The 21995-nt window shown below is 48.0% G+C and overlaps 12 protein-coding genes across 12 annotated transcripts; 6 read left to right on the top strand and 6 right to left on the bottom strand.

Moving 5' to 3' along the window:
* Window positions 1–87: 87 nt before the first annotated feature.
* FOIG_02436 (uncharacterized protein) lies at window positions 88–2431 on the bottom strand (the record flags this gene model as incomplete). Its single annotated transcript, XM_031199746.1, has 6 exons — window positions 88–104; window positions 133–1087; window positions 1137–1475; window positions 1533–1564; window positions 1624–2195; window positions 2304–2431. 6 exons carry the CDS (start codon window positions 2429–2431, stop codon window positions 88–90), a joined length of 2043 nt encoding a protein of 680 aa, XP_031069514.1.
* A 530-nt stretch (window positions 2432–2961) lies between these two features.
* FOIG_02437 (uncharacterized protein) lies at window positions 2962–4658 on the top strand (the record flags this gene model as incomplete). The annotated part of the gene is made up of 4 exons (XM_031199747.1): window positions 2962–3212; window positions 3270–3648; window positions 3701–3778; window positions 3831–4658. The coding sequence occupies 4 exons, from the start codon at window positions 2962–2964 to the stop codon at window positions 4656–4658; spliced, it is 1536 nt and encodes a 511-aa protein (XP_031069515.1).
* A 3084-nt stretch (window positions 4659–7742) lies between these two features.
* FOIG_02438 (uncharacterized protein) lies at window positions 7743–9407 on the bottom strand (the record flags this gene model as incomplete). The annotated part of the gene is made up of 1 exon (XM_031199748.1): window positions 7743–9407. The coding sequence occupies one exon, from the start codon at window positions 9405–9407 to the stop codon at window positions 7743–7745; it is 1665 nt and encodes a 554-aa protein (XP_031069516.1).
* Window positions 9408–10191: 784 nt separating this feature from the next.
* Window positions 10192–10656, bottom strand: FOIG_02439 (uncharacterized protein; the record flags this gene model as incomplete). Its single annotated transcript, XM_031199749.1, has 1 exon — window positions 10192–10656. The coding sequence occupies one exon, from the start codon at window positions 10654–10656 to the stop codon at window positions 10192–10194; it is 465 nt and encodes a 154-aa protein (XP_031069517.1).
* Window positions 10657–11320: 664 nt separating this feature from the next.
* Window positions 11321–12400, top strand: FOIG_02440 (uncharacterized protein; the record flags this gene model as incomplete). The annotated part of the gene is made up of 3 exons (XM_031199750.1): window positions 11321–11589; window positions 11646–11712; window positions 11759–12400. The coding sequence occupies 3 exons, from the start codon at window positions 11321–11323 to the stop codon at window positions 12398–12400; spliced, it is 978 nt and encodes a 325-aa protein (XP_031069518.1).
* Window positions 12401–12760: 360 nt separating this feature from the next.
* On the top strand, window positions 12761–12992 carry FOIG_02441 (uncharacterized protein; the record flags this gene model as incomplete). Its single annotated transcript, XM_031199751.1, has 2 exons — window positions 12761–12777; window positions 12842–12992. The coding sequence occupies 2 exons, from the start codon at window positions 12761–12763 to the stop codon at window positions 12990–12992; spliced, it is 168 nt and encodes a 55-aa protein (XP_031069519.1).
* A 263-nt stretch (window positions 12993–13255) lies between these two features.
* Window positions 13256–14308, top strand: FOIG_02442 (uncharacterized protein; the record flags this gene model as incomplete). The annotated part of the gene is made up of 1 exon (XM_031199752.1): window positions 13256–14308. One exon carries the CDS (start codon window positions 13256–13258, stop codon window positions 14306–14308), a length of 1053 nt encoding a protein of 350 aa, XP_031069520.1.
* Window positions 14309–14795: 487 nt separating this feature from the next.
* On the bottom strand, window positions 14796–15248 carry FOIG_02443 (uncharacterized protein; the record flags this gene model as incomplete). Its single annotated transcript, XM_031199753.1, has 1 exon — window positions 14796–15248. The coding sequence occupies one exon, from the start codon at window positions 15246–15248 to the stop codon at window positions 14796–14798; it is 453 nt and encodes a 150-aa protein (XP_031069521.1).
* Window positions 15249–16089: 841 nt separating this feature from the next.
* Window positions 16090–16761, bottom strand: FOIG_02444 (uncharacterized protein; the record flags this gene model as incomplete). Its single annotated transcript, XM_031199754.1, has 1 exon — window positions 16090–16761. The coding sequence occupies one exon, from the start codon at window positions 16759–16761 to the stop codon at window positions 16090–16092; it is 672 nt and encodes a 223-aa protein (XP_031069522.1).
* A 1911-nt stretch (window positions 16762–18672) lies between these two features.
* FOIG_02445 (uncharacterized protein) lies at window positions 18673–19122 on the top strand (the record flags this gene model as incomplete). The annotated part of the gene is made up of 1 exon (XM_031199755.1): window positions 18673–19122. The coding sequence occupies one exon, from the start codon at window positions 18673–18675 to the stop codon at window positions 19120–19122; it is 450 nt and encodes a 149-aa protein (XP_031069523.1).
* Window positions 19123–19682: 560 nt separating this feature from the next.
* On the top strand, window positions 19683–20659 carry FOIG_02446 (uncharacterized protein; the record flags this gene model as incomplete). Its single annotated transcript, XM_031199756.1, has 5 exons — window positions 19683–19937; window positions 19987–20159; window positions 20213–20322; window positions 20371–20507; window positions 20561–20659. The coding sequence occupies 5 exons, from the start codon at window positions 19683–19685 to the stop codon at window positions 20657–20659; spliced, it is 774 nt and encodes a 257-aa protein (XP_031069524.1).
* Window positions 20660–20912: 253 nt separating this feature from the next.
* Window positions 20913–21942, bottom strand: FOIG_02447 (3-hydroxyacyl-CoA dehydrogenase; the record flags this gene model as incomplete). Its single annotated transcript, XM_031199757.1, has 2 exons — window positions 20913–21617; window positions 21685–21942. The coding sequence occupies 2 exons, from the start codon at window positions 21940–21942 to the stop codon at window positions 20913–20915; spliced, it is 963 nt and encodes a 320-aa protein (XP_031069525.1).
* Between the last annotated feature and the right edge of the window lie 53 nt (window positions 21943–21995).

Here is a 21995-nt window from a genome sequence, read left to right on the forward strand (position 1 = left end):
AGCCCGGCATCATCGTGCCATCAAGCACTGGAAACTGTGAGCCGAGACCTGCTGGAATCTCTATCGCCCCACATGTCAGCTTCAACACTACGATGGTTTTCGTCCTGTTTAGTGAATACAATGGTGACATACCTGGGTGATAATCGTTGATGCTGGAAGATGCATACCCCGAAGGAACGCCGAACGACATGCTCGAGTCGAACCCTGGATCTGTATCTGAAGTATTACTGACTCCGAGAACTACCGCCAATGCTTTCACAACCTTTCTCGCCTCTTTGGACGAATTACTCGACTGCAACCAGATATCGTAAGATCTTCTGAGGGACACCAGAATGGTTTCATCCATCGGCGCTGACTCAGAAACCTGCATGCCCCCGCGTTTCGTGTTCTGCAGATAGTAGCACAAAATGCTTGTCGCGAGCAAAAAGTCATGGTTGACCAATGAAGAAACTCTCCACCTTTCTTGGTAAAGCTGACAGAAGGGCTGCGTTTCTTCCTGCAGCATATGTTGGTAGTCTAGAAGCTTGAGTGCTGATTCCAAGACGATGCGCTTGGAATCAGCGGAGTTTGCTGGGGGACCGAACATGAACTTTCGGTGGAGAACGATCTTCGCGCGGTAGAACAGGGTTTCTAGAACGACTTTCTGCATAATGTTCTGGGGTGAGTCTGTGATGCAGCGGGCGAAGGAGTGCCATCGGAGACAGTCTGGGATCGACTTGCGTGCTTCATCCAGTTTGTTGTCCATTCTCTCAACTTCAGTATATGTGTACGGTCGGACATCTGCGGCAAAGTCCCAGATATATCCGACCGTTGTCATCAATCTTGCTTTGACAAGACGGTAGAGAATTGGCGTCAAGTCTGTGTCTGGCCTCGACGGGGGCATCTCAACCGTGGTCTTGTCAAAGTCACTGTCTTGAAGATTCGACGGCTCTTGCGTATCAGTCTGCCACTGTTTGATCATCCTTGGTAGCCCCATTTGAGCAGAAAGGACAAGATCCATCTCAACAAGAGTCGCCCAGACCCTTCTCCGCATCTCCGCAGCAAAAGACGACATGCCCTTGAAATGCTTCGGATCTCGGTGATAGCCCTAGTGACGCATTAGTCAGGGAATGAGCACCAGAGCACCCTGATCTTACCATATGCAAGGCAATCTGAACCGTGTTCCCCGTCAGGATCCAAATGTCGATCTCCGCATCCGTGCTCGAAAACACCTCAGCGGCAATGTACAGCATAAGCGTCTCCAGCACGTAAGGGCCACCTTTGGTGTAGTTGCCAAGAACAAGGCATTGGCCAATCCTTAGCCTGTACGTATCCGCCATCTTCTGGAGATCTCTCTCCATGGACAGAGCCGCGGGGGACTGCACGCCAGGGTCGAGGCGGAACTTCTCGAACTGGGTTGCCAAGCACATAATGGTGAACAAAAGGCCCAACCAGAGGGGCGACACTGCAGATGGGTCATCCCAGAACTCTTCATACTAAGATTATAATGGGTTAGTAAGTCTGAATAAGACGATAGGGTTGTGCTTCCGTACCTCCTTGAGGAATTGCACGCTGTGCAGCACGGCTGGGGCGCAGGGTGTCAGCATGGGTGGTTGCACGATAAAGTTGGATGACAAGACTAACCGGGCGACATCTCGAAGGAGTTAAAATAGCGTGAGACCAATCGGTCTACTACCGGGCGGCTTAGGGTTAAGATCGACGCCAGTATCTCGTCCTTGCTAGCGGGCTTGGGGCAGCCGTAGAGCAACTGGGGGCCAGTCATCTCCGCGGCAGGCGACTCAACACCCTGTACATCAGGATGCGACGCCTCCTCCTCGTTATCGAAATGATCTTTGAGCTCGGCAATCCCGTCGAGAACAGCAGCCCAGTGCGAACTCCCCACGTAATTCGCTCCTCCGCCCGTGGACTGCATGCTACCGTAATCGGCGGGTGTAGTGACAGCAGTGTCCACGGGGGAACGGGTGCTGCCGACGGGGGAACAAGGCGTTCCTCCTCCGTGCTGGCCCTGGTTGACGGAAGATTGCTGCATCAGATCGAACACAAGACTCTCGAGGTGGCGGATGCGATCCTGTGTGGTTACACGAGGCTGGTGTGCTGCATCGCCGCCTGCGACTCTGTCGGAAGCGTACGTGCACGACAGGCCGAGCTCTCGTTGTACACAGCTGCTGCAGGGTCTTTGACGGTCACATCGTAGTCTTACAACAGGGCAAAACGTCAGCACGTGGGGGCATCGCTTGCAATAGAGTCAAGTCAAAGTGGAGAGAAACGGAAAAGAGAGACGGCAAAGTGCATTGCATACGTACTTTCTCCTTCTACACAGGTTACATGACAGCTGCGGCTTTTCGCGTGGTCTGCTCGAGGGTAGACGAGCTCTGCCCTGGGGTGTTTTGCCCGGACCCCACTCAGTAGGACACGATTCCTGGTCCGCCATGGATTTAGGGACAGAAATGTTAGACAAATAAAGTTTCGGACGCGAAATGTAAACAAACGGAGTAAAAAGTGGCCGTGGAGTGTCGGAACAAATTAATTTTTACGTTGAGAGATAATGTGCTGACAGAGTGAGATTCTAACCAAGAGCGAATAAGCCAAGTTACGGTATTTGTCCTGCATCTGACGCACAATCCCTGTTATTCCCCGGATCTGTTCATCATCCGCTCCGATCCTCCGCTCCGATCCTCCGTCCCCTCCCATGTCCGGCCCGATGCTCCAGCCCCGCAGACATCACTCAGCTTACTGTGTACCACACCCACATCGCCCATCCATATAACAAACCACCTCAAATGTTCATGAGAAGGGTTTTTTGTTTTGCAGATCCACTCTTGATAATCAAGTTTCACGTCGCATGCAGCATGCACGTATCAACTGTTGCGTTATCATCCCAGTAAGAAATATCACATTTTATCATCGACACATTGGTCCAAAGAGGAAATACTCTCCATTGTTTTTTTTGTGACAACAACCATGTCGACAACGCCTCAGATGCCGCAATCAGGCTTTCAGAATGATCAGTTGGAAGCTTGTAATCGGGAGGATGTTGGGATTGAGGCTCAAGAGAAGCCTTTGTCGTCTACTGGAACGATGGTTGATGAGCCTCAGTCGAATCCCAATGTTGTTGATTGGGATGGACCAAATGATCCTGAACATCCACTCAATTGGTCTAAGGCCCAGAAGAATTTACATCTTGCCATCGTGAGTCTGTTCACTCTCGCAGCGTAAGCATCTCACCATTTCCAACTATGTTGATGAACATGCCACTGACTGTCAATCAGAAATCTGGCTGCGACAATGTTTGCCCCAGGAGCAGCAGAACTAGCCGATGAGTTCAACATCACCAACTCCACAGTCACAGCCATGACAGTCAGTCTCTACGTCTTGGGCTTCGCGCTAGGTCCTCTTCTCCTTGCACCTCTCTCAGAATTATATGGGCGTCTTATCGTCTATTACTTTTGCAACTTGGTGTACATCGCCTTCACATTCGGCTGTGCTTTCAGCACAAACGTCGCCATGTTTCTCGTGTTTCGAATCATCGCTGGCTGCGCTGCCTCAGGCCCTATGAGTATTGGTGGGGGCACTGTCGCAGATCTGTTCGTTCAGGAGGAGCGAGGGAAGGCCATGGCTCTCTTCACTGTTGGGCCGCTTCTTGGACCTGTAAGTAGAGCTCTCTCCACTCACCGAATTGCACTGCCTAACCTCTTGTCAGGTGGTTGGTCCCATCATTGGAGGATTCGTCTCCGAGAACGTTGGGTGGCGATGGACATTTCGCATCCTCCTCATTTTGGTAGGTCATTGCTCGAGCTATAAAGAATTCCAGTTGCTAACAGTTATCCCAGTCTGGCATTATCGCTATTGTCACATTTGCCCTCATGAAGGAAACAAATTACACTGTCATCCTGCAAAAGAAAGCTCTTCGAATGCGCAAACAAACTGGTAACGAAAAACTCGTCGCCAAGTTGAGCAGAGACGAGACTCCAGGTCAAATGCTGGCGCGCGCTATTGTCCGACCACTAAAGTTGCTCATCTTCTCTCCAATCGTCCTCTTGGTATCGCTCTACACCGGTATTCTCTTCGGACTCATCTTCTTACTCTTCACCACCTTCCCCTCCGTCTTCCAAGATGTGTACGGTTTCAACCCAGGTGTCGCTGGGCTCGCATATCTCGGTCTTGGAATCGGCATGAGTCTAGGTCTACTCATGTTCTCTGTCCTCAGCGACAAGCTCCTCGGTCGCAAGAAGGGCAACGAGCACGCCGCTCCTAGACCAGAGGATCGTCTTCTTCTCATGAAATGGCTCGGCCCAATTACTCCACTTGGTCTTTTCATCTATGGTTGGACAGCAGAGAATGGCGTTCACTGGATTGTCCCTATCATTGGTACATTTATTGTGGGATTCGGCTCCCTATTTGTCGTCATCCCTGGTCAGATTTACCTAGTTGATTCGTTTGGAGCCGAGGCAGCTGCTTCTGCTTTGGCGGCCAACATGCTGATCCGTTCGCCATTCGGAGCCTTCCTTGACCTTACAGCCGAGCCTCTGTACTCGACGCTTGGGCTGGGCTGGGGTAACAGCGTGCTTGGCTTTATCTGCCTTGCTTTTACTCCTGTTCCGTGGATCTTCTACACTTACGGGGAGAGGCTTAGGACTCATTTCCAGGTTGATCTGTAACATCGAGCACTATTTCCTTATTTATTTCAGCATGATAGAGGTATACATTGGACTCGAGATCGGGCCGTACACGGTGGAGCATGACCTACATGCATGTCCTTTGTTTATAATAGACTGTTTGGGAAGGCTTACTGTCGCTAACTTAGTTTTAATCTCCCAATACTTATAGGAGGGGTGAGCCGGGTTTCTTTGTTACTTAGTGCTGCCAAGTTTAATAGACTAATACACTCGGCTGTCAGCAAACGCCTAGTAGTTGCAGCTTCTTAGATCGGCTACAATCATGACATCAACATTTAATATGTGCAGAGAAAACAGTGATAAATGTACTACACTGACGACTATTGTGGATCTCTGAACCAGTCCTCAGTGCTACTGTGACGACTAGGAGGTGGACTCAAAGTCCTCCAAATACGTGAGTATTCCTGGGATCCAGGTAATGAGGGAATGGAGTGCTGACAATAGACAGAGAAACTCGCTCAATCTCTTAGCGACTGCTAGAGGAAAGCTGAAAGTTGAGACACCTCTCGGTACGGCTTATTTCGAAGACTTAGGAGTATGGCTATTCGATCAGATGAGCGCTCTATGGGTATTTCCTATGCGATTGTATGGCTGATATGTGGGGAATGAAAGGCTGGGTTGACAGGAGACCAAGTCTTTGGGAGAGGGCGACATCTAAACTTCTTTTCGTTACTATCAACTCGGTTGTGCGCTGTGCCGTAGTCACTAGCACTAAAAAGGCTGACAGTTATACTACCCTATTTATCGGAGCACCTCGGGTTACAGATGCTCCAGTTCTGATAACTTTGAATGTGCCTAAAATTTCCTTTTCTTTCGAACATTAAGGCAATGGCTTCAAAGCATAATCACAGCAAAGCGATATATAATGTGCATTCATGCTGTACTAATGGGCCACGCATCACGCACTGTTTTATAATCTCCAAATTGTCAGCTACTTGTCTTATTTGTAGTTGAGACCTGTTTCTGAGACTTTACAATCATCACACAGAACTTACTCTGCGTGGGCGTCATGCCTGCGGGATGGGAACCTTGTGGTGAAGTTTATAATCACTATTGTATACAACCCTAAGTAATATTTAATTTTAATCTCTAATTTTAAAGCGCCAAAACCTATGGCGCAATGAGATTGACTTTTGATTTGGGCCTGCCAGTTCTGGAATATTCTCCTGTGCTTTATTCAAGATGTGCTTTTATTCTGCTTTGGGTCCTCTGATTATTGTCGGCATGGTTGTAGTATAGACCTCCGTCACTCTCTCTTGTACAGATCTTATCGCGCTTTTCTGAGCCTAACCGAGCGCATCAGGTCAGCATCAGGGTTCTAGAGATGAGTTAAAATGAGAAATTATTACCTCACTGTGGAATTTGTTGAGTTCAATCTCAGCGAACTCTGCTACTTTATGGAGGGTCAATGTATCCTTGGCCATTGAGGCAGAGGATTGAGAGAAACAGCTATTCGAATCCGCAGAATATGTTGTATATATAGTAGTGATTGGCATAGAGCTTCGAGAGAGTAGTGGTGCGTTTTGGCGTGGAGTCGATTGCCCTTGTTTAGCAGGACGCAATTTGAGTCTGTCACTGGATAGATCGATGCTACTGATCAATGTGGCTAAAGAACTAAACGATTGAACTTCGCATAGCGCCGGGGTAAATATATCTTGCGAGATTCGTGTATAAAGTGAAGACCACTCAAACATGATATAAGTCGTCAGGCGCAGCTCGATGGCAAGCTCACGTAACTCCTGTATTCTGAGAGTTAGGTACTGCAATTTTCTCGACATGATATAAAATGGCCGAACTCACCGCCACATCTTTAGAATCTCGTAGCTGCTGATCGGTCGTATTATTGCGGCGGTAGTACTCACCCATACTAATGGTGTAGGAGATTCTGCTCATGCTTCTGTGAAGATGGTCGATCTTCTCCTCTTTCAAGTTGATGAACCTCTCAAACACAGCCCTGTAGGAGTCATGAGTCTCTCGTACTCCCCCAATCGCATAAGCCAACGAGATGCGGCTCGCCGTATTGTTCTCCAGCGCACTACGCCGCTATAACTGGCTCTGTAGAGATTCTTTATCTCTTAAAGAGTAGCGGAGGTGCAATGACGAGCTTGAACTTCCGGAAGCGGACACCGCTGTCGTATGCGGTTGAGCATGAGCATGCACAGGCTGTTTTGGTTTTGGTGAGGCAGGCGCCTGTATCTCGAAGCGCCACTAGCAAAGATGCTATAAACTTTCATCTCGGCTCGGGTCAAAGAGAGCATGTGAAAGGTTGGAATGTGATGAACGAAGAAATAAGGGAAATTCTCGAACGGGTAGGGATATAAAGGGTTATTCGCTAGGAGTAAGTGCCAAACATCCCGTTGTTTGGATGCGTTATGTGACCGGCTATGTGCGCTTGAGCTACAGCCGGACATCGTCAAACAGGGAGATGACAATACAATACTCCGCAAAGTGGGCCGGATAATAAGCGCCCTTTTCCATCCAGACCACCAAGAGTACACCGTTGGGAAAGAAGAGAGCGTTGACGGATTCCGAGAGTCTCGTAGGACCCTTGATCCAAAACTTATCGACGTGCAGACCAATATTTTGTTGAAGACTAACTAGTTTTACAGTCTCGGTGTATAATATTTCTTGAGAATGGCGTACGTTGTGTCAATGTCATGTTGATGGGATTAGCCAAGGAGTGGCATTAACGTATTACATAACATGCAGAAGTAATGTAAGAAATCTATGTCTTATAAATTATAGGCAGTATTTTATTTAGAAGGAGGGACTTTAAGAAGAAGTACTAGGTAATGTATAGTTAGGAAGATAAAGAGGAAGAGGAAGTTAATCTTTAACTGGTATAATTTCGTATGGTCTATTGAGCTATGAACTTATAAGAGTATAGAATAAAGTCGATAAGGTGCTACTATTTTAAGAACATGTTTATCACAGTGGCACTTAATGCTACAGCATAATATAACTGACGCCTACAAAAGTTCTCAGACCCATATTACATATACGTGACTGCCGAGTCCTCCTCAGATCTACTATTCAGGGCACTTAGTAACCAAAATTGGTGATCCTTCAGGTATCTGCACGAGAAATTGTATGATGTAACCTCTGCTCCTTGATGAAGCTTGCTACGACCAACCCCAAGACGGCTACACCGAGTCCAGTCAAAAAGACTCCTCGCAATGAATTCTCGTATGCCTTATAAACGCCCTTACTCCAGCCTTCAGGGAGACGTTTCAGCTCATCTAAGGAGTCAAGAATACGCTTTATTATCTCTGAAGAGCCTTCCTTTCTGTCGAAGCGCTGGTGTAAACCGTACTGTAGCAGGTTCTGATACACTACCGACGCGATCGTAACGCCAATCGTCGAACCCATCGATCGGAATGCGTAGTTGGCAGAGGTTGCGACGGCTTGATCTTCATGCGACACGGCCGCGACTGTTGCGAGTAGTGACACTGATAACATGCCACCGTAACCCACTCCAACCAAGAAGACATAAATCAAGGAGAGGGGAATCGATGTTTGGATCGTCATAGTGCTCAGGCCAACGAAACCTAAAGCAGAACACGCTATGACGGCCATGCCCAAGGTTCTGTATCTCCCCGTACGTTTCATGATAAAGCCACAGGTGAGGGAACTCAGAGCGGTCCCTGCACTCTGGGGCAAGAGACGAAGGCCGGCAGCTGTTGTGGAGTGTCCATTGACCTGAAAGAAGATGGGGACGTAATATGTAGCCATGAATAGTATCATAGTCACAAGACAATTCATCAGACATGCCGCGAGTACTGTTTGATCAAGTAATAGGTGCATGGGAATGATAGGTTCCGCGGCCCATTTGGATTCGACAACAACAAAAGCCCCGGCGGCTGCAAATGAAAGCGACAGGGAGACCAAAACAAGTGGATGGCTCCATGCAACGAGATTCCGACCAGAGTTGAGGCCCAACAGTAACAGAATAAGAGTTAAGGATAGTGTGAAAGCACCCGAGAAGTCCACCCTCGACAATCTCGACTTATCATTGTGCTTGTTAGGGGTGTTGTTCAGGGTAACAGAGACGAGAATGGTGGAGATGGCAATCAATGGCACGCGGCTCAAGAAAGCAGTCCTCCAGCCCCAGAGGTCATTAATCCAACCTCCGAACAATCCGCCAACGCCAGCGCCAACGCCATAAAAAATATGCACGAAGCCTTGTGTAACGCCCCGTCTTCTCAAAGGTACGAGATCACTGGCCACGAACGTCGTTATGGCGTTGAGGCCCCCGCCACCCATGCCCGCCACAACTCGACCAGCGAGAAGCGCCCATTTTGAGGTCGCAACTCCACACAGTAGGGTCCCAAGACCGAAGAGTACGTTGCAGACCACGAGGCCGGAGCGACGGGAGAAGATATCGGTTAGTCGACCGGAGAGAGGCTGACAAGCAGCATTGGCGATGAGGTATGATGATCCGAGCCACGAGATGAGGGTCAGTGATCCGAACGTGTTGGAGATGGGGACGGAGAGGGTAGCGACGATGGTAGTGTCGAGGGCAGCGAGGAAAACACCGATAAAGATACTGCCGAGAATAGCAACGAGATATCTAGTTGAGGGCTCATCTTGTAGATATGTACTCTCTACATCGTCAGGATGTAGGGGAGGTTGAGGTTTTGCACGGTCATGAGCGAGAAGAGGAGAATGTTCATTGATGTTTCCTCTAGAATCGCTGCCCTTGTCTCCAGAACTGGAGCCTTTGACGTTCATGATGGAATACCCCAGAGACGTCGAGGGGAACTTGGAATGTGTGATAAGCATATTGTTTAGACTTTCGAAAAGCTCTTGAAGACGAGAAAAAGAGGAAGAAAAGACTTTACAAGGGAATGAGCTGGTAGCCGAATAATGAGAGGACATGCCAATGGTTGAAAACGTCTTACCCGGCAGATGTTGCAACTGAGACATGGGAACGGAACAAAGAGGCTGTGTCACCACACTTATGGCGCTGGCTGAGCGGTTTTCGGGTATGCCGGTGAGCAGAAAAGGCAAAGCCATGTCTTGAGAGGTGATACCTCCATGGGGTTAGAGTTCGGTCGCCGTCGCCTGATTTGAGGCTAACGTTAACAAGCACTTGGTAGGAACGCACCCGGGCAGTGACAGATCTGAACACAGGTGGCAAAATCCACGTATGCTAGATGCAACAGACTCCGGGTCCTATCTCTACGCATTATGATTCTAAAAATCACCTTCAAGGCAGACTGAGTTTACAAAAGACAATAATGATGAAACAATAGTGGAAATGGCCCGTAATCCTGGATCAGTTACTGCTCATAGCTTCTACGTAATCTCCTTGGAGCCAAGTTCATATTCAAGCCCTCGGAGATAATAAAACTTCTGATATTACGATAGGGTGCCAGAATCAACTAGTCTAGAGACCTCATAAAGTATACTTAGAGTACCTAAGTCATTTTGTCCCTTAGTAAACAGCTCCTCAAGTTTTCTCGCCTTACCTTGTGAAGCACCCATTCCTGTCCAGAGATGTGAACTGCCAGCCTCAAACCTGGAACCCAAGATCTTTATCCATGCCACCCGTGGCAACAGAATCGACCCTCTGCTCCTCCATAGTCTTATTAAAACTACTATACTTGCTAAGAAACCACTGCTCCGCCGTAACCTCCTCCCCATCCATCCCCTTGAAAACAGCAATATCACTGGCCCGCAGGAAATAAGCTGCCGAGTATCTGTCCTCCACCATCTTACCCCCGGGAGGCAGCACTCTATGCATAGCCGATCTAAAGCGCCGTTTAGAAATGAAGCGAAGTGTATCAGCGACGTTAATAATCGCATGACCTGGTTTTGCAGCAACGTATTCCCATTTATTAATGGTGGGCGACATTACTTGTAAGCCTGGCTGTTCTGTGAAGAGAAGAGTGAATGATCCAACATCTGTGTGGGCGTTGTGTCCGCGAGCTGTTTTGTCGCTCAGGACGTCGCTGAGGGGATGGTGGATGAAGAACATTGTGCTCTTGGAGGGGAGATGGTCGGGATGGCAGTTCTCGAAACGATCATCCTTCTCGAGGCCTGCGGCGTCGGAAAACCCGTGATTTGCCTCTTAGGTTGCTGTATCGGAAGTATATCGACATGTCCCGACGACAATTCGTAGTTTCGTTCTCGGCAGTGTGCATGGCTGCTGTGACCATTCTGCAACTATGTTGGCATGTATGTGTCTCCTTGTGTCAATGTATGTGTGACGTTGGGTATCGATAAGGGTCTCAAAGAGCAGCGAACCTCGATGACGGAAGAGGCTTCTGCAGTGGCTTCGGAGAATTGAACATGTCGTTTTAGAGTGGGCGTCCTACATTGTACCAAGTTCTTATTCCTTTGAACAGCCAAAGAAACACCGTCGCTGCGGCAGCTGTGAAGTGCACTGCTACCATGTCAAATTGTCGTGGTGGCGCCCTAGGTAAAGAGTGCCCGCATCTGTATTCTGTAGGCCACCTTTCCAAGGTCTTGGTGCAGCTGAACTGGATCCAGCACCGCAGAATGTCAACGTACTCCATCAAAAGCTTCCTCATACTTAAAAAGCGAAGTAGAGCAATCCATCATCTCACCAGTCCAGCTGCATCACCCAATCCCCACGGTGTCATCCAATCCACTACCAATCTCTCACTCCATCATCCATCATGCTGTCCCAGCCAAGCTCCTACGACAAGGTCGAGACCGCTAATCTCTTTACGGTAAAATTCAGTAATCTCTTCGACAGAGACTCAAGAGAGGTCGATGCTCTTCTGCAAGCATGTGAAAGAGATGGCTTCTTCTATCTCGATCTTCGGGACTCGTGCTCCGCCAAACTGTGGAGAGACTTGGAAAGGGTGAGCGAGATGGCTAAGCGTTGGTTCTCGCAACCTGTTGAGGACAAGCTGAAAACCCCAACAGTATCGTTGGCACATGGGTTTGTTCATCCCACTGGACACTGCATAACGTCAACTGATGCGGTTATCCAAATAGGTTTAAAGCTACAGGTGTTCAATCTGGGGCTGTCAAGTCACTCAAAGACGGGTTTGAAGCGTTAAAGGTAATGTTGACTATATCCCTTGTTGAGTGAATTCTCACCATAGCAGATTGGACGAAGTGAGCTCCTCGGTCGCTGGGCTCTTCCGTCAGTCGTTGAAGAAAACCTCGAGCTATTCGACCAGTTCAACGCATCATGCCACTTCATTCTGAAACTACTTCTGGACTGCCTATCAGATGGGCTAAACCTCCGAGGGTCAGCCCGCCTCGACACCCACCACCGCGATGACGCACGCTCCAAAAGCACGCTCTACTTCCTGCACTACCCCCTAGGAGCGCAGAATCAGAACATGCACACTGACATCGGCACGCTCACACTCCTCTTCGCGCCGCAATGGGGTCTTCAAGTCGTGTCCCCCGTGACAGGAGCGTGGGAGTACGTGCAGCCACGCGAGGGTCACGCAATCATCAATGTTGCGGATACGTTGAGATTTCTATCTAACAAGCGATTTCGCTCTGCCTTGCATCGTGTTCTTCCTATCGGAGGCGTGCAGAAGGAGGATCGGTATGCTGTATCGTACTTTTTAAGAGCGGCGGATGATACAGAGTTTAAGGATAGTAATGATCAGGATTCAAATGCTAAGAGTTGGTATTTGACAAAGTATCATACCTACGAGCTGCCGCACGATGTTCAGCGGGAACAGACGGTGCTATCTGGGGGTATGGCGCAGGAATTGCAGGCTACATTCTGATGCATCTCGCATGTCAATCATCCCAACAGTTATATGCCAAAGTCATTAGCCTTCTAGAAATACATCAACATCAACATCATTTGACAAGACGGCGGTTTCCCAACTTGAATTATGCAGGGTATTTAGCGTGATCGATCCCCTTGAGCCGAGGCTTTAGGGAGCAGATTTCCAGATTTCCAGATTTCTCGGACCCTCGCTCGCAAACTAGTCCCAACAAGGGATCGCTGGGAAGGCCCCTATTCCACTAACGGTATCGTCCTGATCCAAATGTAGCTTCGTGTGGAACCTTCTCACAAGTTGGAGAAGCCCAAAATGTTGGGGATGATCGACAGATCTAAGATTACGTCACATTCTTTCGTCATGCACTTCCATTCAGGGTAAGTTTGCGACTATGTGAATGGTCCAGCTGAGTACATGTGAAGATGATCTGATACCAAACAGCACTCTGAACTCTACAGCTCAAAAGCTTGTTCGACAGTGGTGTCCACGAATGGCTAAGGCACCCAAGAGTATCTATGTCAGCACAAGTAGGCGCCGAATAACCTATACCAATCCAAGTGTTGGTGCCGCCGCCCTTGCTGAGAGTGGGTAAGTGCGCAAAGGGCTAAGTTTGCGAATTGCGGGATGATGCTATAGCGCACATGATCATGGAACTTTATCGCACTCTTTTTCCATGTGTGTCCCTCTTCAAAACCTGCCTCGGCATTTGATCCAAGATCGATAAGTATTAAAGGCTGAGATCTCCAATGATTGATCATATCTGATAACATGCATTGACCTCACCATAAAGTCAAATCATCACAACAACAAAAGCAACTTCTTATCTGATCTTGACTCCGATATACGACCTTTGCAATGACGACGACGACTCAGTCGATGAAGTCGACCTGGCCACTCGCCGACAAGTCAGAGTGGAACGTCCATCAACAAATCATTCACATATTAAACACCTATCCCATCATCCCCGGCAAAGAAGTCCCCGTGCACGCCAAATCCGAACGCATTCCTCACTTCTCCCAATGGCAAGGCCACGTCTGGATCCTCTTACATGCCTTTGTGCCGATAATCATCCATCAATCATGGCTCTCGTCCACCGGCCAAGCACTACATCCGTTCATTGTCTTTATGCTCTACTTTGCATCCTTCAGCTGGTCGGTTGTGCGCTCTGTCAAGGCTACAGCAAAGCTCGGGCATGAATATGGGTTTTTAGATGGAGATGCTCATCAGCGAGATGGAATTCCTGATATTGGTGTTGATAAAGTCGTTTCTTCGCTTTGGAAGACAACGGGATCCAGGATCTTTATGGCGACGCATCTTACCTACAGAGCGACACAAGCGCCCGCTGATGTGATGAGCGACCCGAAGTGGTGGGCCTGGCTATGGCTTCAGATCGGTCTTTACGGCATCGTTCTCGATTTCTGGTTCTACGTTTATCATCGCGCCATGCACGACATCGACTGGCTATGGAAGTACCACCGCACTCACCATCTGACCAAGCACCCAAACTCTCTCCTCGCCGCTTTCGCCGACCACGAGCAGGAATTTTTCGACATGGTTGGTATTCCGTTCCTGACCTGGGCGACATTCCAAGTCCTCGGTCTTCCTCTCGGCTATTATGAATGGTGGATCTGCCATCAGTACATCGCCTTCACCGAGGTTCTGGGTCACAGTGGTCTCCGTATCTACGGCATGCCACCATCTACCTTGGCTTGGCTCTTGAAGGGTCTTGGTATGGAGTTGGTTATTGAAGATCATGACCTTCATCATCGCAAGGGATATAGAAAGAGTCACAACTACGGGAAGCAAACCCGGGTTTGGGATACGCTCTTTGGAACATGTCACGAACGAATTGAGGCCAAGAATCAGAATGTTGATTGGGATAGGGCGGTTTGGTTTCCAATTTTGTAAACGACCCGTAAAACAACAATCACATTCGTTTTCTTCATCAAACTAGTTTCCTACAAATAAATAAACAACTGTTCAAAAACTATTGCCATGTCGTTTCGTAGCCAAAGGCTATTATGCTGCGGTAAACCTCCATCGCTTCGGCCGTACATTAACAATGATCTCGTTCTATGTCACCGAGTAATGCTTCAAGCCTACACTCAGATGTAAGATTCGATACAGACTGTGCTGAGACTGCTAGAAGGACTATTCAACAATTCTCACACATAAAGTTGCAAGCAGTAGTAATTTGTAGAGAAAACTGAACGTCAATTTGGGTATCTAAGCAAAACGCCAACAACCTCCAAAGCGACCTTCCTAGCAGAATCATACTGTAGCACTGCGCTAACATCCATCCATCGAGACAATAATACCTCCAGACGTTGACTCATCCTCCAAAAGAACTTTCTCACATGATCTGACACTTTGTAACCCACTGAGAAAGAACAACTCAGTTGCCACCAACATTGCCGCCAGCATTACCACCAGCGTTTGAACCACCATCAGGGCGCTGAATAGCCTGTCCATTGCCGACGCGAACGTGACCATCTCGAATCTCACGAAGGAAGCGTTCGGGGTCGATCGTCCAAATTGCTCGCTGGATACGGCCGGTGTCGTGGCGCTGAGCGCTGGCAAGCCACTCGGTGAATCGCAGCACCATCAGTTCCTCGGTATTAGTGGCGTGTTCGCGGAGGAAGACGATGAATCCTTCGACAGCCAACTGGAAGCGGAAGATCTCGTCCATCTGCTGCTTCACGGGCAGGGGTGGGGGGAGATAGGTGGGAGAGCGAGGAGGGGCATTGGCGCGGATGGCTGGGTACATCTCCTTGATTCCCTCGAGGGACGACTTCCAGAAGCCGAGTTGACCGAGGGTGCGGACAGTGATCACGGGGAAGGTAGCCATGATTTCCTGGTGAGTCACTACGTGTCAGTAGGGTTGCGTTTGTGTGATAATGGGAGATAGCACCTCTGATCGTAGATGGTGATCTTTGATATTGATTGACAAGGAGACTGAGTTTGATTATTGTTAATGTTGTTGTCGTCGTCGATATTGTTGATGTTGTTAATGTTGGTGTTGATGTAAAGTGCGATGGATGATGAGAAGAGAGAAGGGTAAAGAGAGTTATAGTCTCAAACTTGTTCATCTTCTTACCCAAGCCCTCTTGTTCCACTGGCACTACCAGTTTCAAGCGAGAAGTGTTCTCGATCTGTGGCACTGGCAGCTATGAAAGTGTTTGCTTGAATATGTTCAAGCTGTAGTTGACAGTCTCAGGACTTCCAGTGGGAAACCAAAGAGAAAGCGAGAGAAACGTACTGTCACTGTCTTAACAGTCGCACTATTGCACCCATATCAGATCACACCTTTCTGAATAGTGAGTAACCATTGCTCTCCTTGCAAAGCCCTCCTGGATCTCCCTTTCGGGAACACATAGTTCAGTTCATAATATCAAAAGTCATGACCTCGAAGAACGTAAATTGAATTATACCATGAAACTTCCGTGGATTGTTCAGATGGACCTATGTTTGGGAATCAGAGCTTTACTTGTAGGAGCTGCGTTATATGAATGACACGACTGTTCTCTATACCACGGTACAAAGAGCCAAGATGGCCACTCGAGGCATCATCTGCCACTTCCATATTGCAAGCAAAACTGCACTGGTACGTGACCTAAGCTATCGCAAAATATATAATCTAGTCTCGCTAAGTAACATGAATAGTAACTGTACATTATTAAAGGCTTTAATCACTCGGGATCTTCTTCCCTCATGTACTTAGCCAGCTGATATACATTCCTGACAACAACCTTCCTCTCAGATGCATCTGCAAAATACAACCAATTCGTCGCTGTGACACGAATCGCTTTACCCGGTGTCTCTCCATTCTTGATATCCTCGACCTGCGGTACGGTGATGGCTAAGAGAAAGAAACACATGTAATGTTGAGTAATGTTGATAATGAAAACATTGTCTCCTACATGCTCGTCTCTCCCAGATGATCGCGCCGCAAGTGCCTCACATGTCATTTGTGCTAGGAGCTCGTGGGACACAACTGGCTGGTTACTGTCCTTGCAGACATCGAGTCGCCTCTTTGCCTCAATCAAGACGACCGACTTCTTAGTCCTTGTTCCAGCATCGATTACCAAACTCAGCCCTCCATCGTCGATTGCCGTGATCCTTTTGCTGTTGATATTGAGAATCCATCGCTCCCTTTGGCGGATCTCAACCGGCGTGTCTAAAAGAGGGTCTTGCGTGTACAGAAGGATGTGGTTCAATACAGCGAATGCCAGTTGAACAGTGCAATCCTCCACCGGGAGACCCGGCGCAGGTGCTTGCTCCTCAGTATACACCCCTGATGCACTGATCGGGGCACTGGATGGAAAGGATACGTTGCTCTTCTGGCTCTGGCTTAAGCTCATTTCCTCTTGGGTCTATGAACCCCAAGTTGGTGGTTTGTGTCTTTACCCGCGTAGAGACTCGCTGGTTGACCTCTGGCTCTTCCCCGTCGGCGTTGGATGTTTTGACATCCCTGAGCGCTACCCAAAATCTAGCCAAGCTAACGCCCACCTTTGGTTCTCGTATAAGAGCATGTTCTCGCATGTTTCGATGCTCTTGGGCCAGGACGCGAGTGAATGCCGTCATTTCTTTCTTTTCATCACCTGCTGCAAATTTCTTTCCTGCTCTGCGATAGATGTTGTCCAATAGAGGGAGACATTCATTTCCTTTCCCAGCGACTATGATATGGCACGCGGCCAAGTGCCCGACGTCCCATTTACTTCCGGATGCTATATGTTTCTTAAACAACGAGTTTCTGTCTTTCGACCATTCCCGGTGTTTCGTCTCGTCTTTTACCGAATCAAAGTAAGAAGATGGCATATCGAGGTCTTCTGAGAATACAGTACTTGCCAAGACATTTACAATAACAGGATAGTGTTCTTGAAGATCTTGTGAGACAACGTATAGTAATGTCGTCAATGCAACGCCAAAGTGGCCTTAAAAACGCGACACCGTGGTATTTATTTTTCAGACAGAGGTATTCTGCCTGTTGGCAAGTTTGGTGATGGCTGATTGCCATTTTGGTTTACTTTGTGATGATGTTTGTGCAAAGGATACTTGGGTAACTGAGTCCACTTTTGAGCAAGCATAAATAACTGACAGAAGAATAAAAACATTCCTTGCATGTGTCTCAGTAAATCAATTGCCGATATGTTCTTTGTATCACTGTAGTAAATTTAACATCAGCGCCAGTATAAAACTCTACACTGTCACTGCCAGTCTAGGCTTGGTCATTGTTGCTGTTTATAACTTGAGGCTTCATGCCAAGGTAGACCTACTCGAATCGCTGGTTCTAAGGCCTGGGCACTTATGTTTCGTCCCAGAAATCGTTTAGTTTTCATGGTTGAACCTCACCTTTGACTAGTCCAGCCACGTTCACTCGGTGTTCAGTGAACTATCCAACCGCCACCACAATTTTCACCAAACAAATAGAAACTAATTGATCAGTTGCTCTGAACTTTGATTTAACGGAATAAGTCGAAATAGTGAACGTCGATACTTGTTCATTCCATGTTCCCGACAGAAATGAACGACAAATGTGAACGACGTTTACATTTGGTGTATCCTTTTGTATTGGTATACGTTCAAGTCATGCCACAGAGCATAAAAATATCGACTTTCAGGCTATGGGGAAACCAACTATAGCAGAGCAGATTAATTTGGATGAAAGATGGATAATTCGACATTGGCAACTCCGGCAGGGGGGTAGCGTACTAATGAAGCTTTGCTGACGTGATAACTACAACCACCCAGTCGTAGAACAACGGATCCATCAGCAACGCTCTATACATGAAGGTGTCGTCGCAATCCGTCCATCCACTGACTGGCTGAACATGTCATCAAGGGACAGGGAAACCTGTGGAGAGCTCTGTGAACGGCCGTAGACTTGAACGTGACCTGCTCCCTGTCCGATATTTACACCAAGTGACGCTCAGTGACTGACTCTGCCTTGTACAGCTCCGAATCGAGCAGCCAGTGTGAGCCGGAGAAGGAGAGCCTGGCCAACCATGCTTTGCTACTGTCCACTGGTATCCCCTGTTTACAATCCGAGTAAGCTGCAGCACAGCGTGCCTGATTCAAATTGGCTGCCACTGATACTTGAGCAGTTGTACAACGCTGAGCTCCGCGTGATCGTACCGAAGATTGACTGTATTACCCTTCCCCTCACCAAGTCTTTCCACTTTATACAACTTCTCCCCTTTCTCCCAAATATTCCAAGGAAAATAATTTATTCGGCAGGCAAATCTCCAGCAGCAACGCCGCTGAACTCAATCATGCCTAACACAACTATGAAGTCATTCCACAGCCTGAGTGTCGAGAACCCGGATTTCGCGATCCACCCCAGGTTTTGGACTGCGAATCACCTCTCCATGGTAAACTGCAATTTCCAGCGAATCGAAACTGACGATGCACATGGCTTTGGGGGTCTCGATACCCAAACTGCCGAACGCCTTGCCGTGTTGGCTAAGAAGCTCGCTGTTGGAGTCGTCCCCGGCTCTAAGTTCTTCTGGGCTGAGAACCTCCTTCTTCGCAAGGGAACAAGCCCTATTACCTTCAGCCAGTATTTCAAGACCTACTCAATTGCACCAGCACCAGCCGGATTAACCTTTCTAGGGCACCTCTCTCTTTCTACTATGGCCAACGCCGAGTCCGCCTCGCAGATTGGTATGTCCACACCTTCCGCATTAAAGACGAGATTTCGATCCCTCACGCCGATCCCATGATTGGATATTGACGATACAGCGCCGAAGAAGAGCGCAGGGAGAAGCTTCGCGCACCGCGTGCAATAGGATCTTGTATTGTATTTCTGCTTGGGAGAGCCTGACCCAGTCGACGTAGCGGTCAATTTAAAGCTTACTATTTCTGATATTGAAAGATGTTGCTTTAGCTATCATAAGTTCTGTCATGTATAGTCGTCCAAGTAATAGTTGATCGTTTCGCGGACCTAAACTCCGCGTGAGAGTGGTGTAGGTGACAGGGAGGTTTTGAAGACGCCTCGGAAAGACGAGGCTACGTGACTACAAGGCTGACCTTCTTCTATAAGCTGAAGATTAATTTTATATGTCACAAGGAACTAAAAAGCTCTGCTACTGTAGAACCTGGATTAGTAACCGGTCGTCGTTCACTTGAAGTTGCCCCGCAACACCGCGCCATAAGGAACAAGTCATCAACGTATCGGGGAGCACTTCCCGATGATCCCGGCAACAACTAAACTATATCTCACAGCCATGTAAGACCTATTGCAGAATCTAGTCGAATGGTACAGCAAAGAGTACCTACGACAATGGATAACGTACTCGCGAAGCCAGCAGACCTCTGCTGTCTCAAAGGCGCTTTTCATTCCGGAGAAGCTACTGGCTCTACGATCCAGATTGACGGCATCGACACTTACGTGGCCAAACCTCATCCCAACAGGTCTAATGGAAATGTTCTTCTTTTCTTTCCTGATGCATTCGGGCTGCATATCAACAGCTTCCTCATGATGGATGCTTTCGCCGAGTGCGGGTACCTTACTCTCGGTGTCGATTACTTCCTTGGTGTAAGAGTTGAGTTTTACTTTTCGAGGTGCATCAGACTGACCGTTGTAGGATCCTGTTACAAAGCACTCCTTGACACCGTTAAGTGACCCAAACTTTGACTTTGAGTCATGGAAGAACAAGCATCTCAAGGCGTCTGAGGAGGCTGCTGCCAGATGGGTCAAGGCAGTCAAGACTCAGTATGGCACAGGTGAGGACGTAAAATTTGCTTGCGTTGGCTACTGGTATGATTTTATCATGATATGAGTTTCCATTTGACTTGCTTAAAATGTAACAGTTGGGGAGCACGATTCGTTTGCCAGCAACTGTCTGCGGATGGCATTTGTAAAGTCGGCGCCATCGCCCACCCTTCGTTCTTGAAAGAAAGCGATGTCTTTTACGTCCAAGGCGCGTAGATATGAACTATTTTTTTGCAGATAAGCTAACTGATTTAAGAACCCATATTCTTCTCAGTACCGAGTACTGATAAACTGTTCGAGCCCGCACAGAGAAGCAGGACGATTGAGATATTGACGGAGAACAACAAGCAATTCAACATGCAAGTTTTTGCCAATGTTGGACATGGTTTTGCTGTAAGTTTCTTTCATAGGCTAGAGACCAAAAGTGTACTGACATTGCAACCAAGTCCCGAGCCCGGTTGACTGATCCCTATGAGAAGTGGGCTAAAGAGGCGAGTTTCAAGAGCTTTGTTGACTGGTTCGATTTCTGGATGGAGAAGAAGTAAACCTGTGATCTTGGCAAGATGAATTGAGACAATCTCAATGAACAAGATATGTTAGTTCACTGTAATCATCATTATGAGCCTCGTACGTCGGATAAAAAATGTGCAGACAGTCCGTAGCGCTACATGAGATGGTACGAGGTGACTGGCCTTTCTCCTTCCACATTCATCTGGGACGGGTTGACATCAGCTCTCTTGGGCATGTCTAAGAATATATAATCTGACGCTTATAGAGATATGCTATATAGATAGACCTCTATGTGCTTCCACCCATAGAAGTTGTGCTCCTTTTCGCGTCCAGGAGTTGGAGTAGTACCAAGTCTCGCTCTTCCACCAGTTTGTCCCATTTCACAGCACCCAAGCTCTTATTCACAGCCTTCTGAAGCTCCAACATCCTCTCCGGACTCCAATCGAACCTATGCTTCAAAATATCATCTTCCCAGCTTCGAATCGCTGGTCTAAGCCTTTCCATCCGCTTTGCAAAACCGCCAGGTCCACCTCCACCACCTAGGGCATTTGTAGCAATTGGCCCCGTGAGAGCCCAGCGAAGTCCAGGCCCAGATGTAACAGCTGCATCAAGATCTTCCGCGGAGACAATTCCCCTGCTGATGAGACTGTATGCTTCATTGTTGATAGCGGCTTGAAGACGGTTTGATACGAAGCCTGGCACTTCGTGATGAAGAAGGATGGGCCTTTTCCCAACAGATTTGTAGAACAACAATGCTGTGTTAACAGATTGGCTGCTTGTGTCGGGATGCGGGACTACTTCGACTAGGGGAATAAGATGAGGGGGGTTGAAGGGATGGCCGATGAGTATGCGGGTAGGTTCCTGCTTGCATTGCTGGATAAATTGCGAAGATGGAAGACCTGACGAAGACGAAGCTATCACAACACCGGGTCGAGCGTGCTGATCTAACATCTCAATAAGGTCTCTTTTGAAATCTAACCTCTCAGGTCCATTCTGTACGAGAACAGTTAGCGTAATGATCATTCTTGATATAAATATGCACCATGGATAAGATATTCACCTCCTGGATGAAGTCGGCCTCACCTAGCCGTGGCACGATATCATGAACAAATTCGTAGTTGGAGATAAGCTTATCATAGTCTCCATATCCTTCCATGTAAGACCGTGACTGCTCGAAATATCCCTTGAGGGCATCTTCGGCTCCTTCAGCGGGATCAGAGATGATAACCTTCAAGCCCATTGAGAGGAACAGAACTGCCCATCCCATGCCAATCACGCCGCAGCCAACAATCGCTACAGTACGTATCTCTTGTGCCATTTCGAATGTCCAGAATTAACAAGTTGTTAGTGATTGCTCACGAAGCGGACAAG

The sequence above is a fragment of the Fusarium odoratissimum genome (genome assembly GCF_000260195.1).
Source record: "Fusarium odoratissimum NRRL 54006 unplaced genomic scaffold supercont1.3, whole genome shotgun sequence".
NCBI lineage: Eukaryota > Fungi > Ascomycota > Sordariomycetes > Hypocreales > Nectriaceae > Fusarium > Fusarium odoratissimum.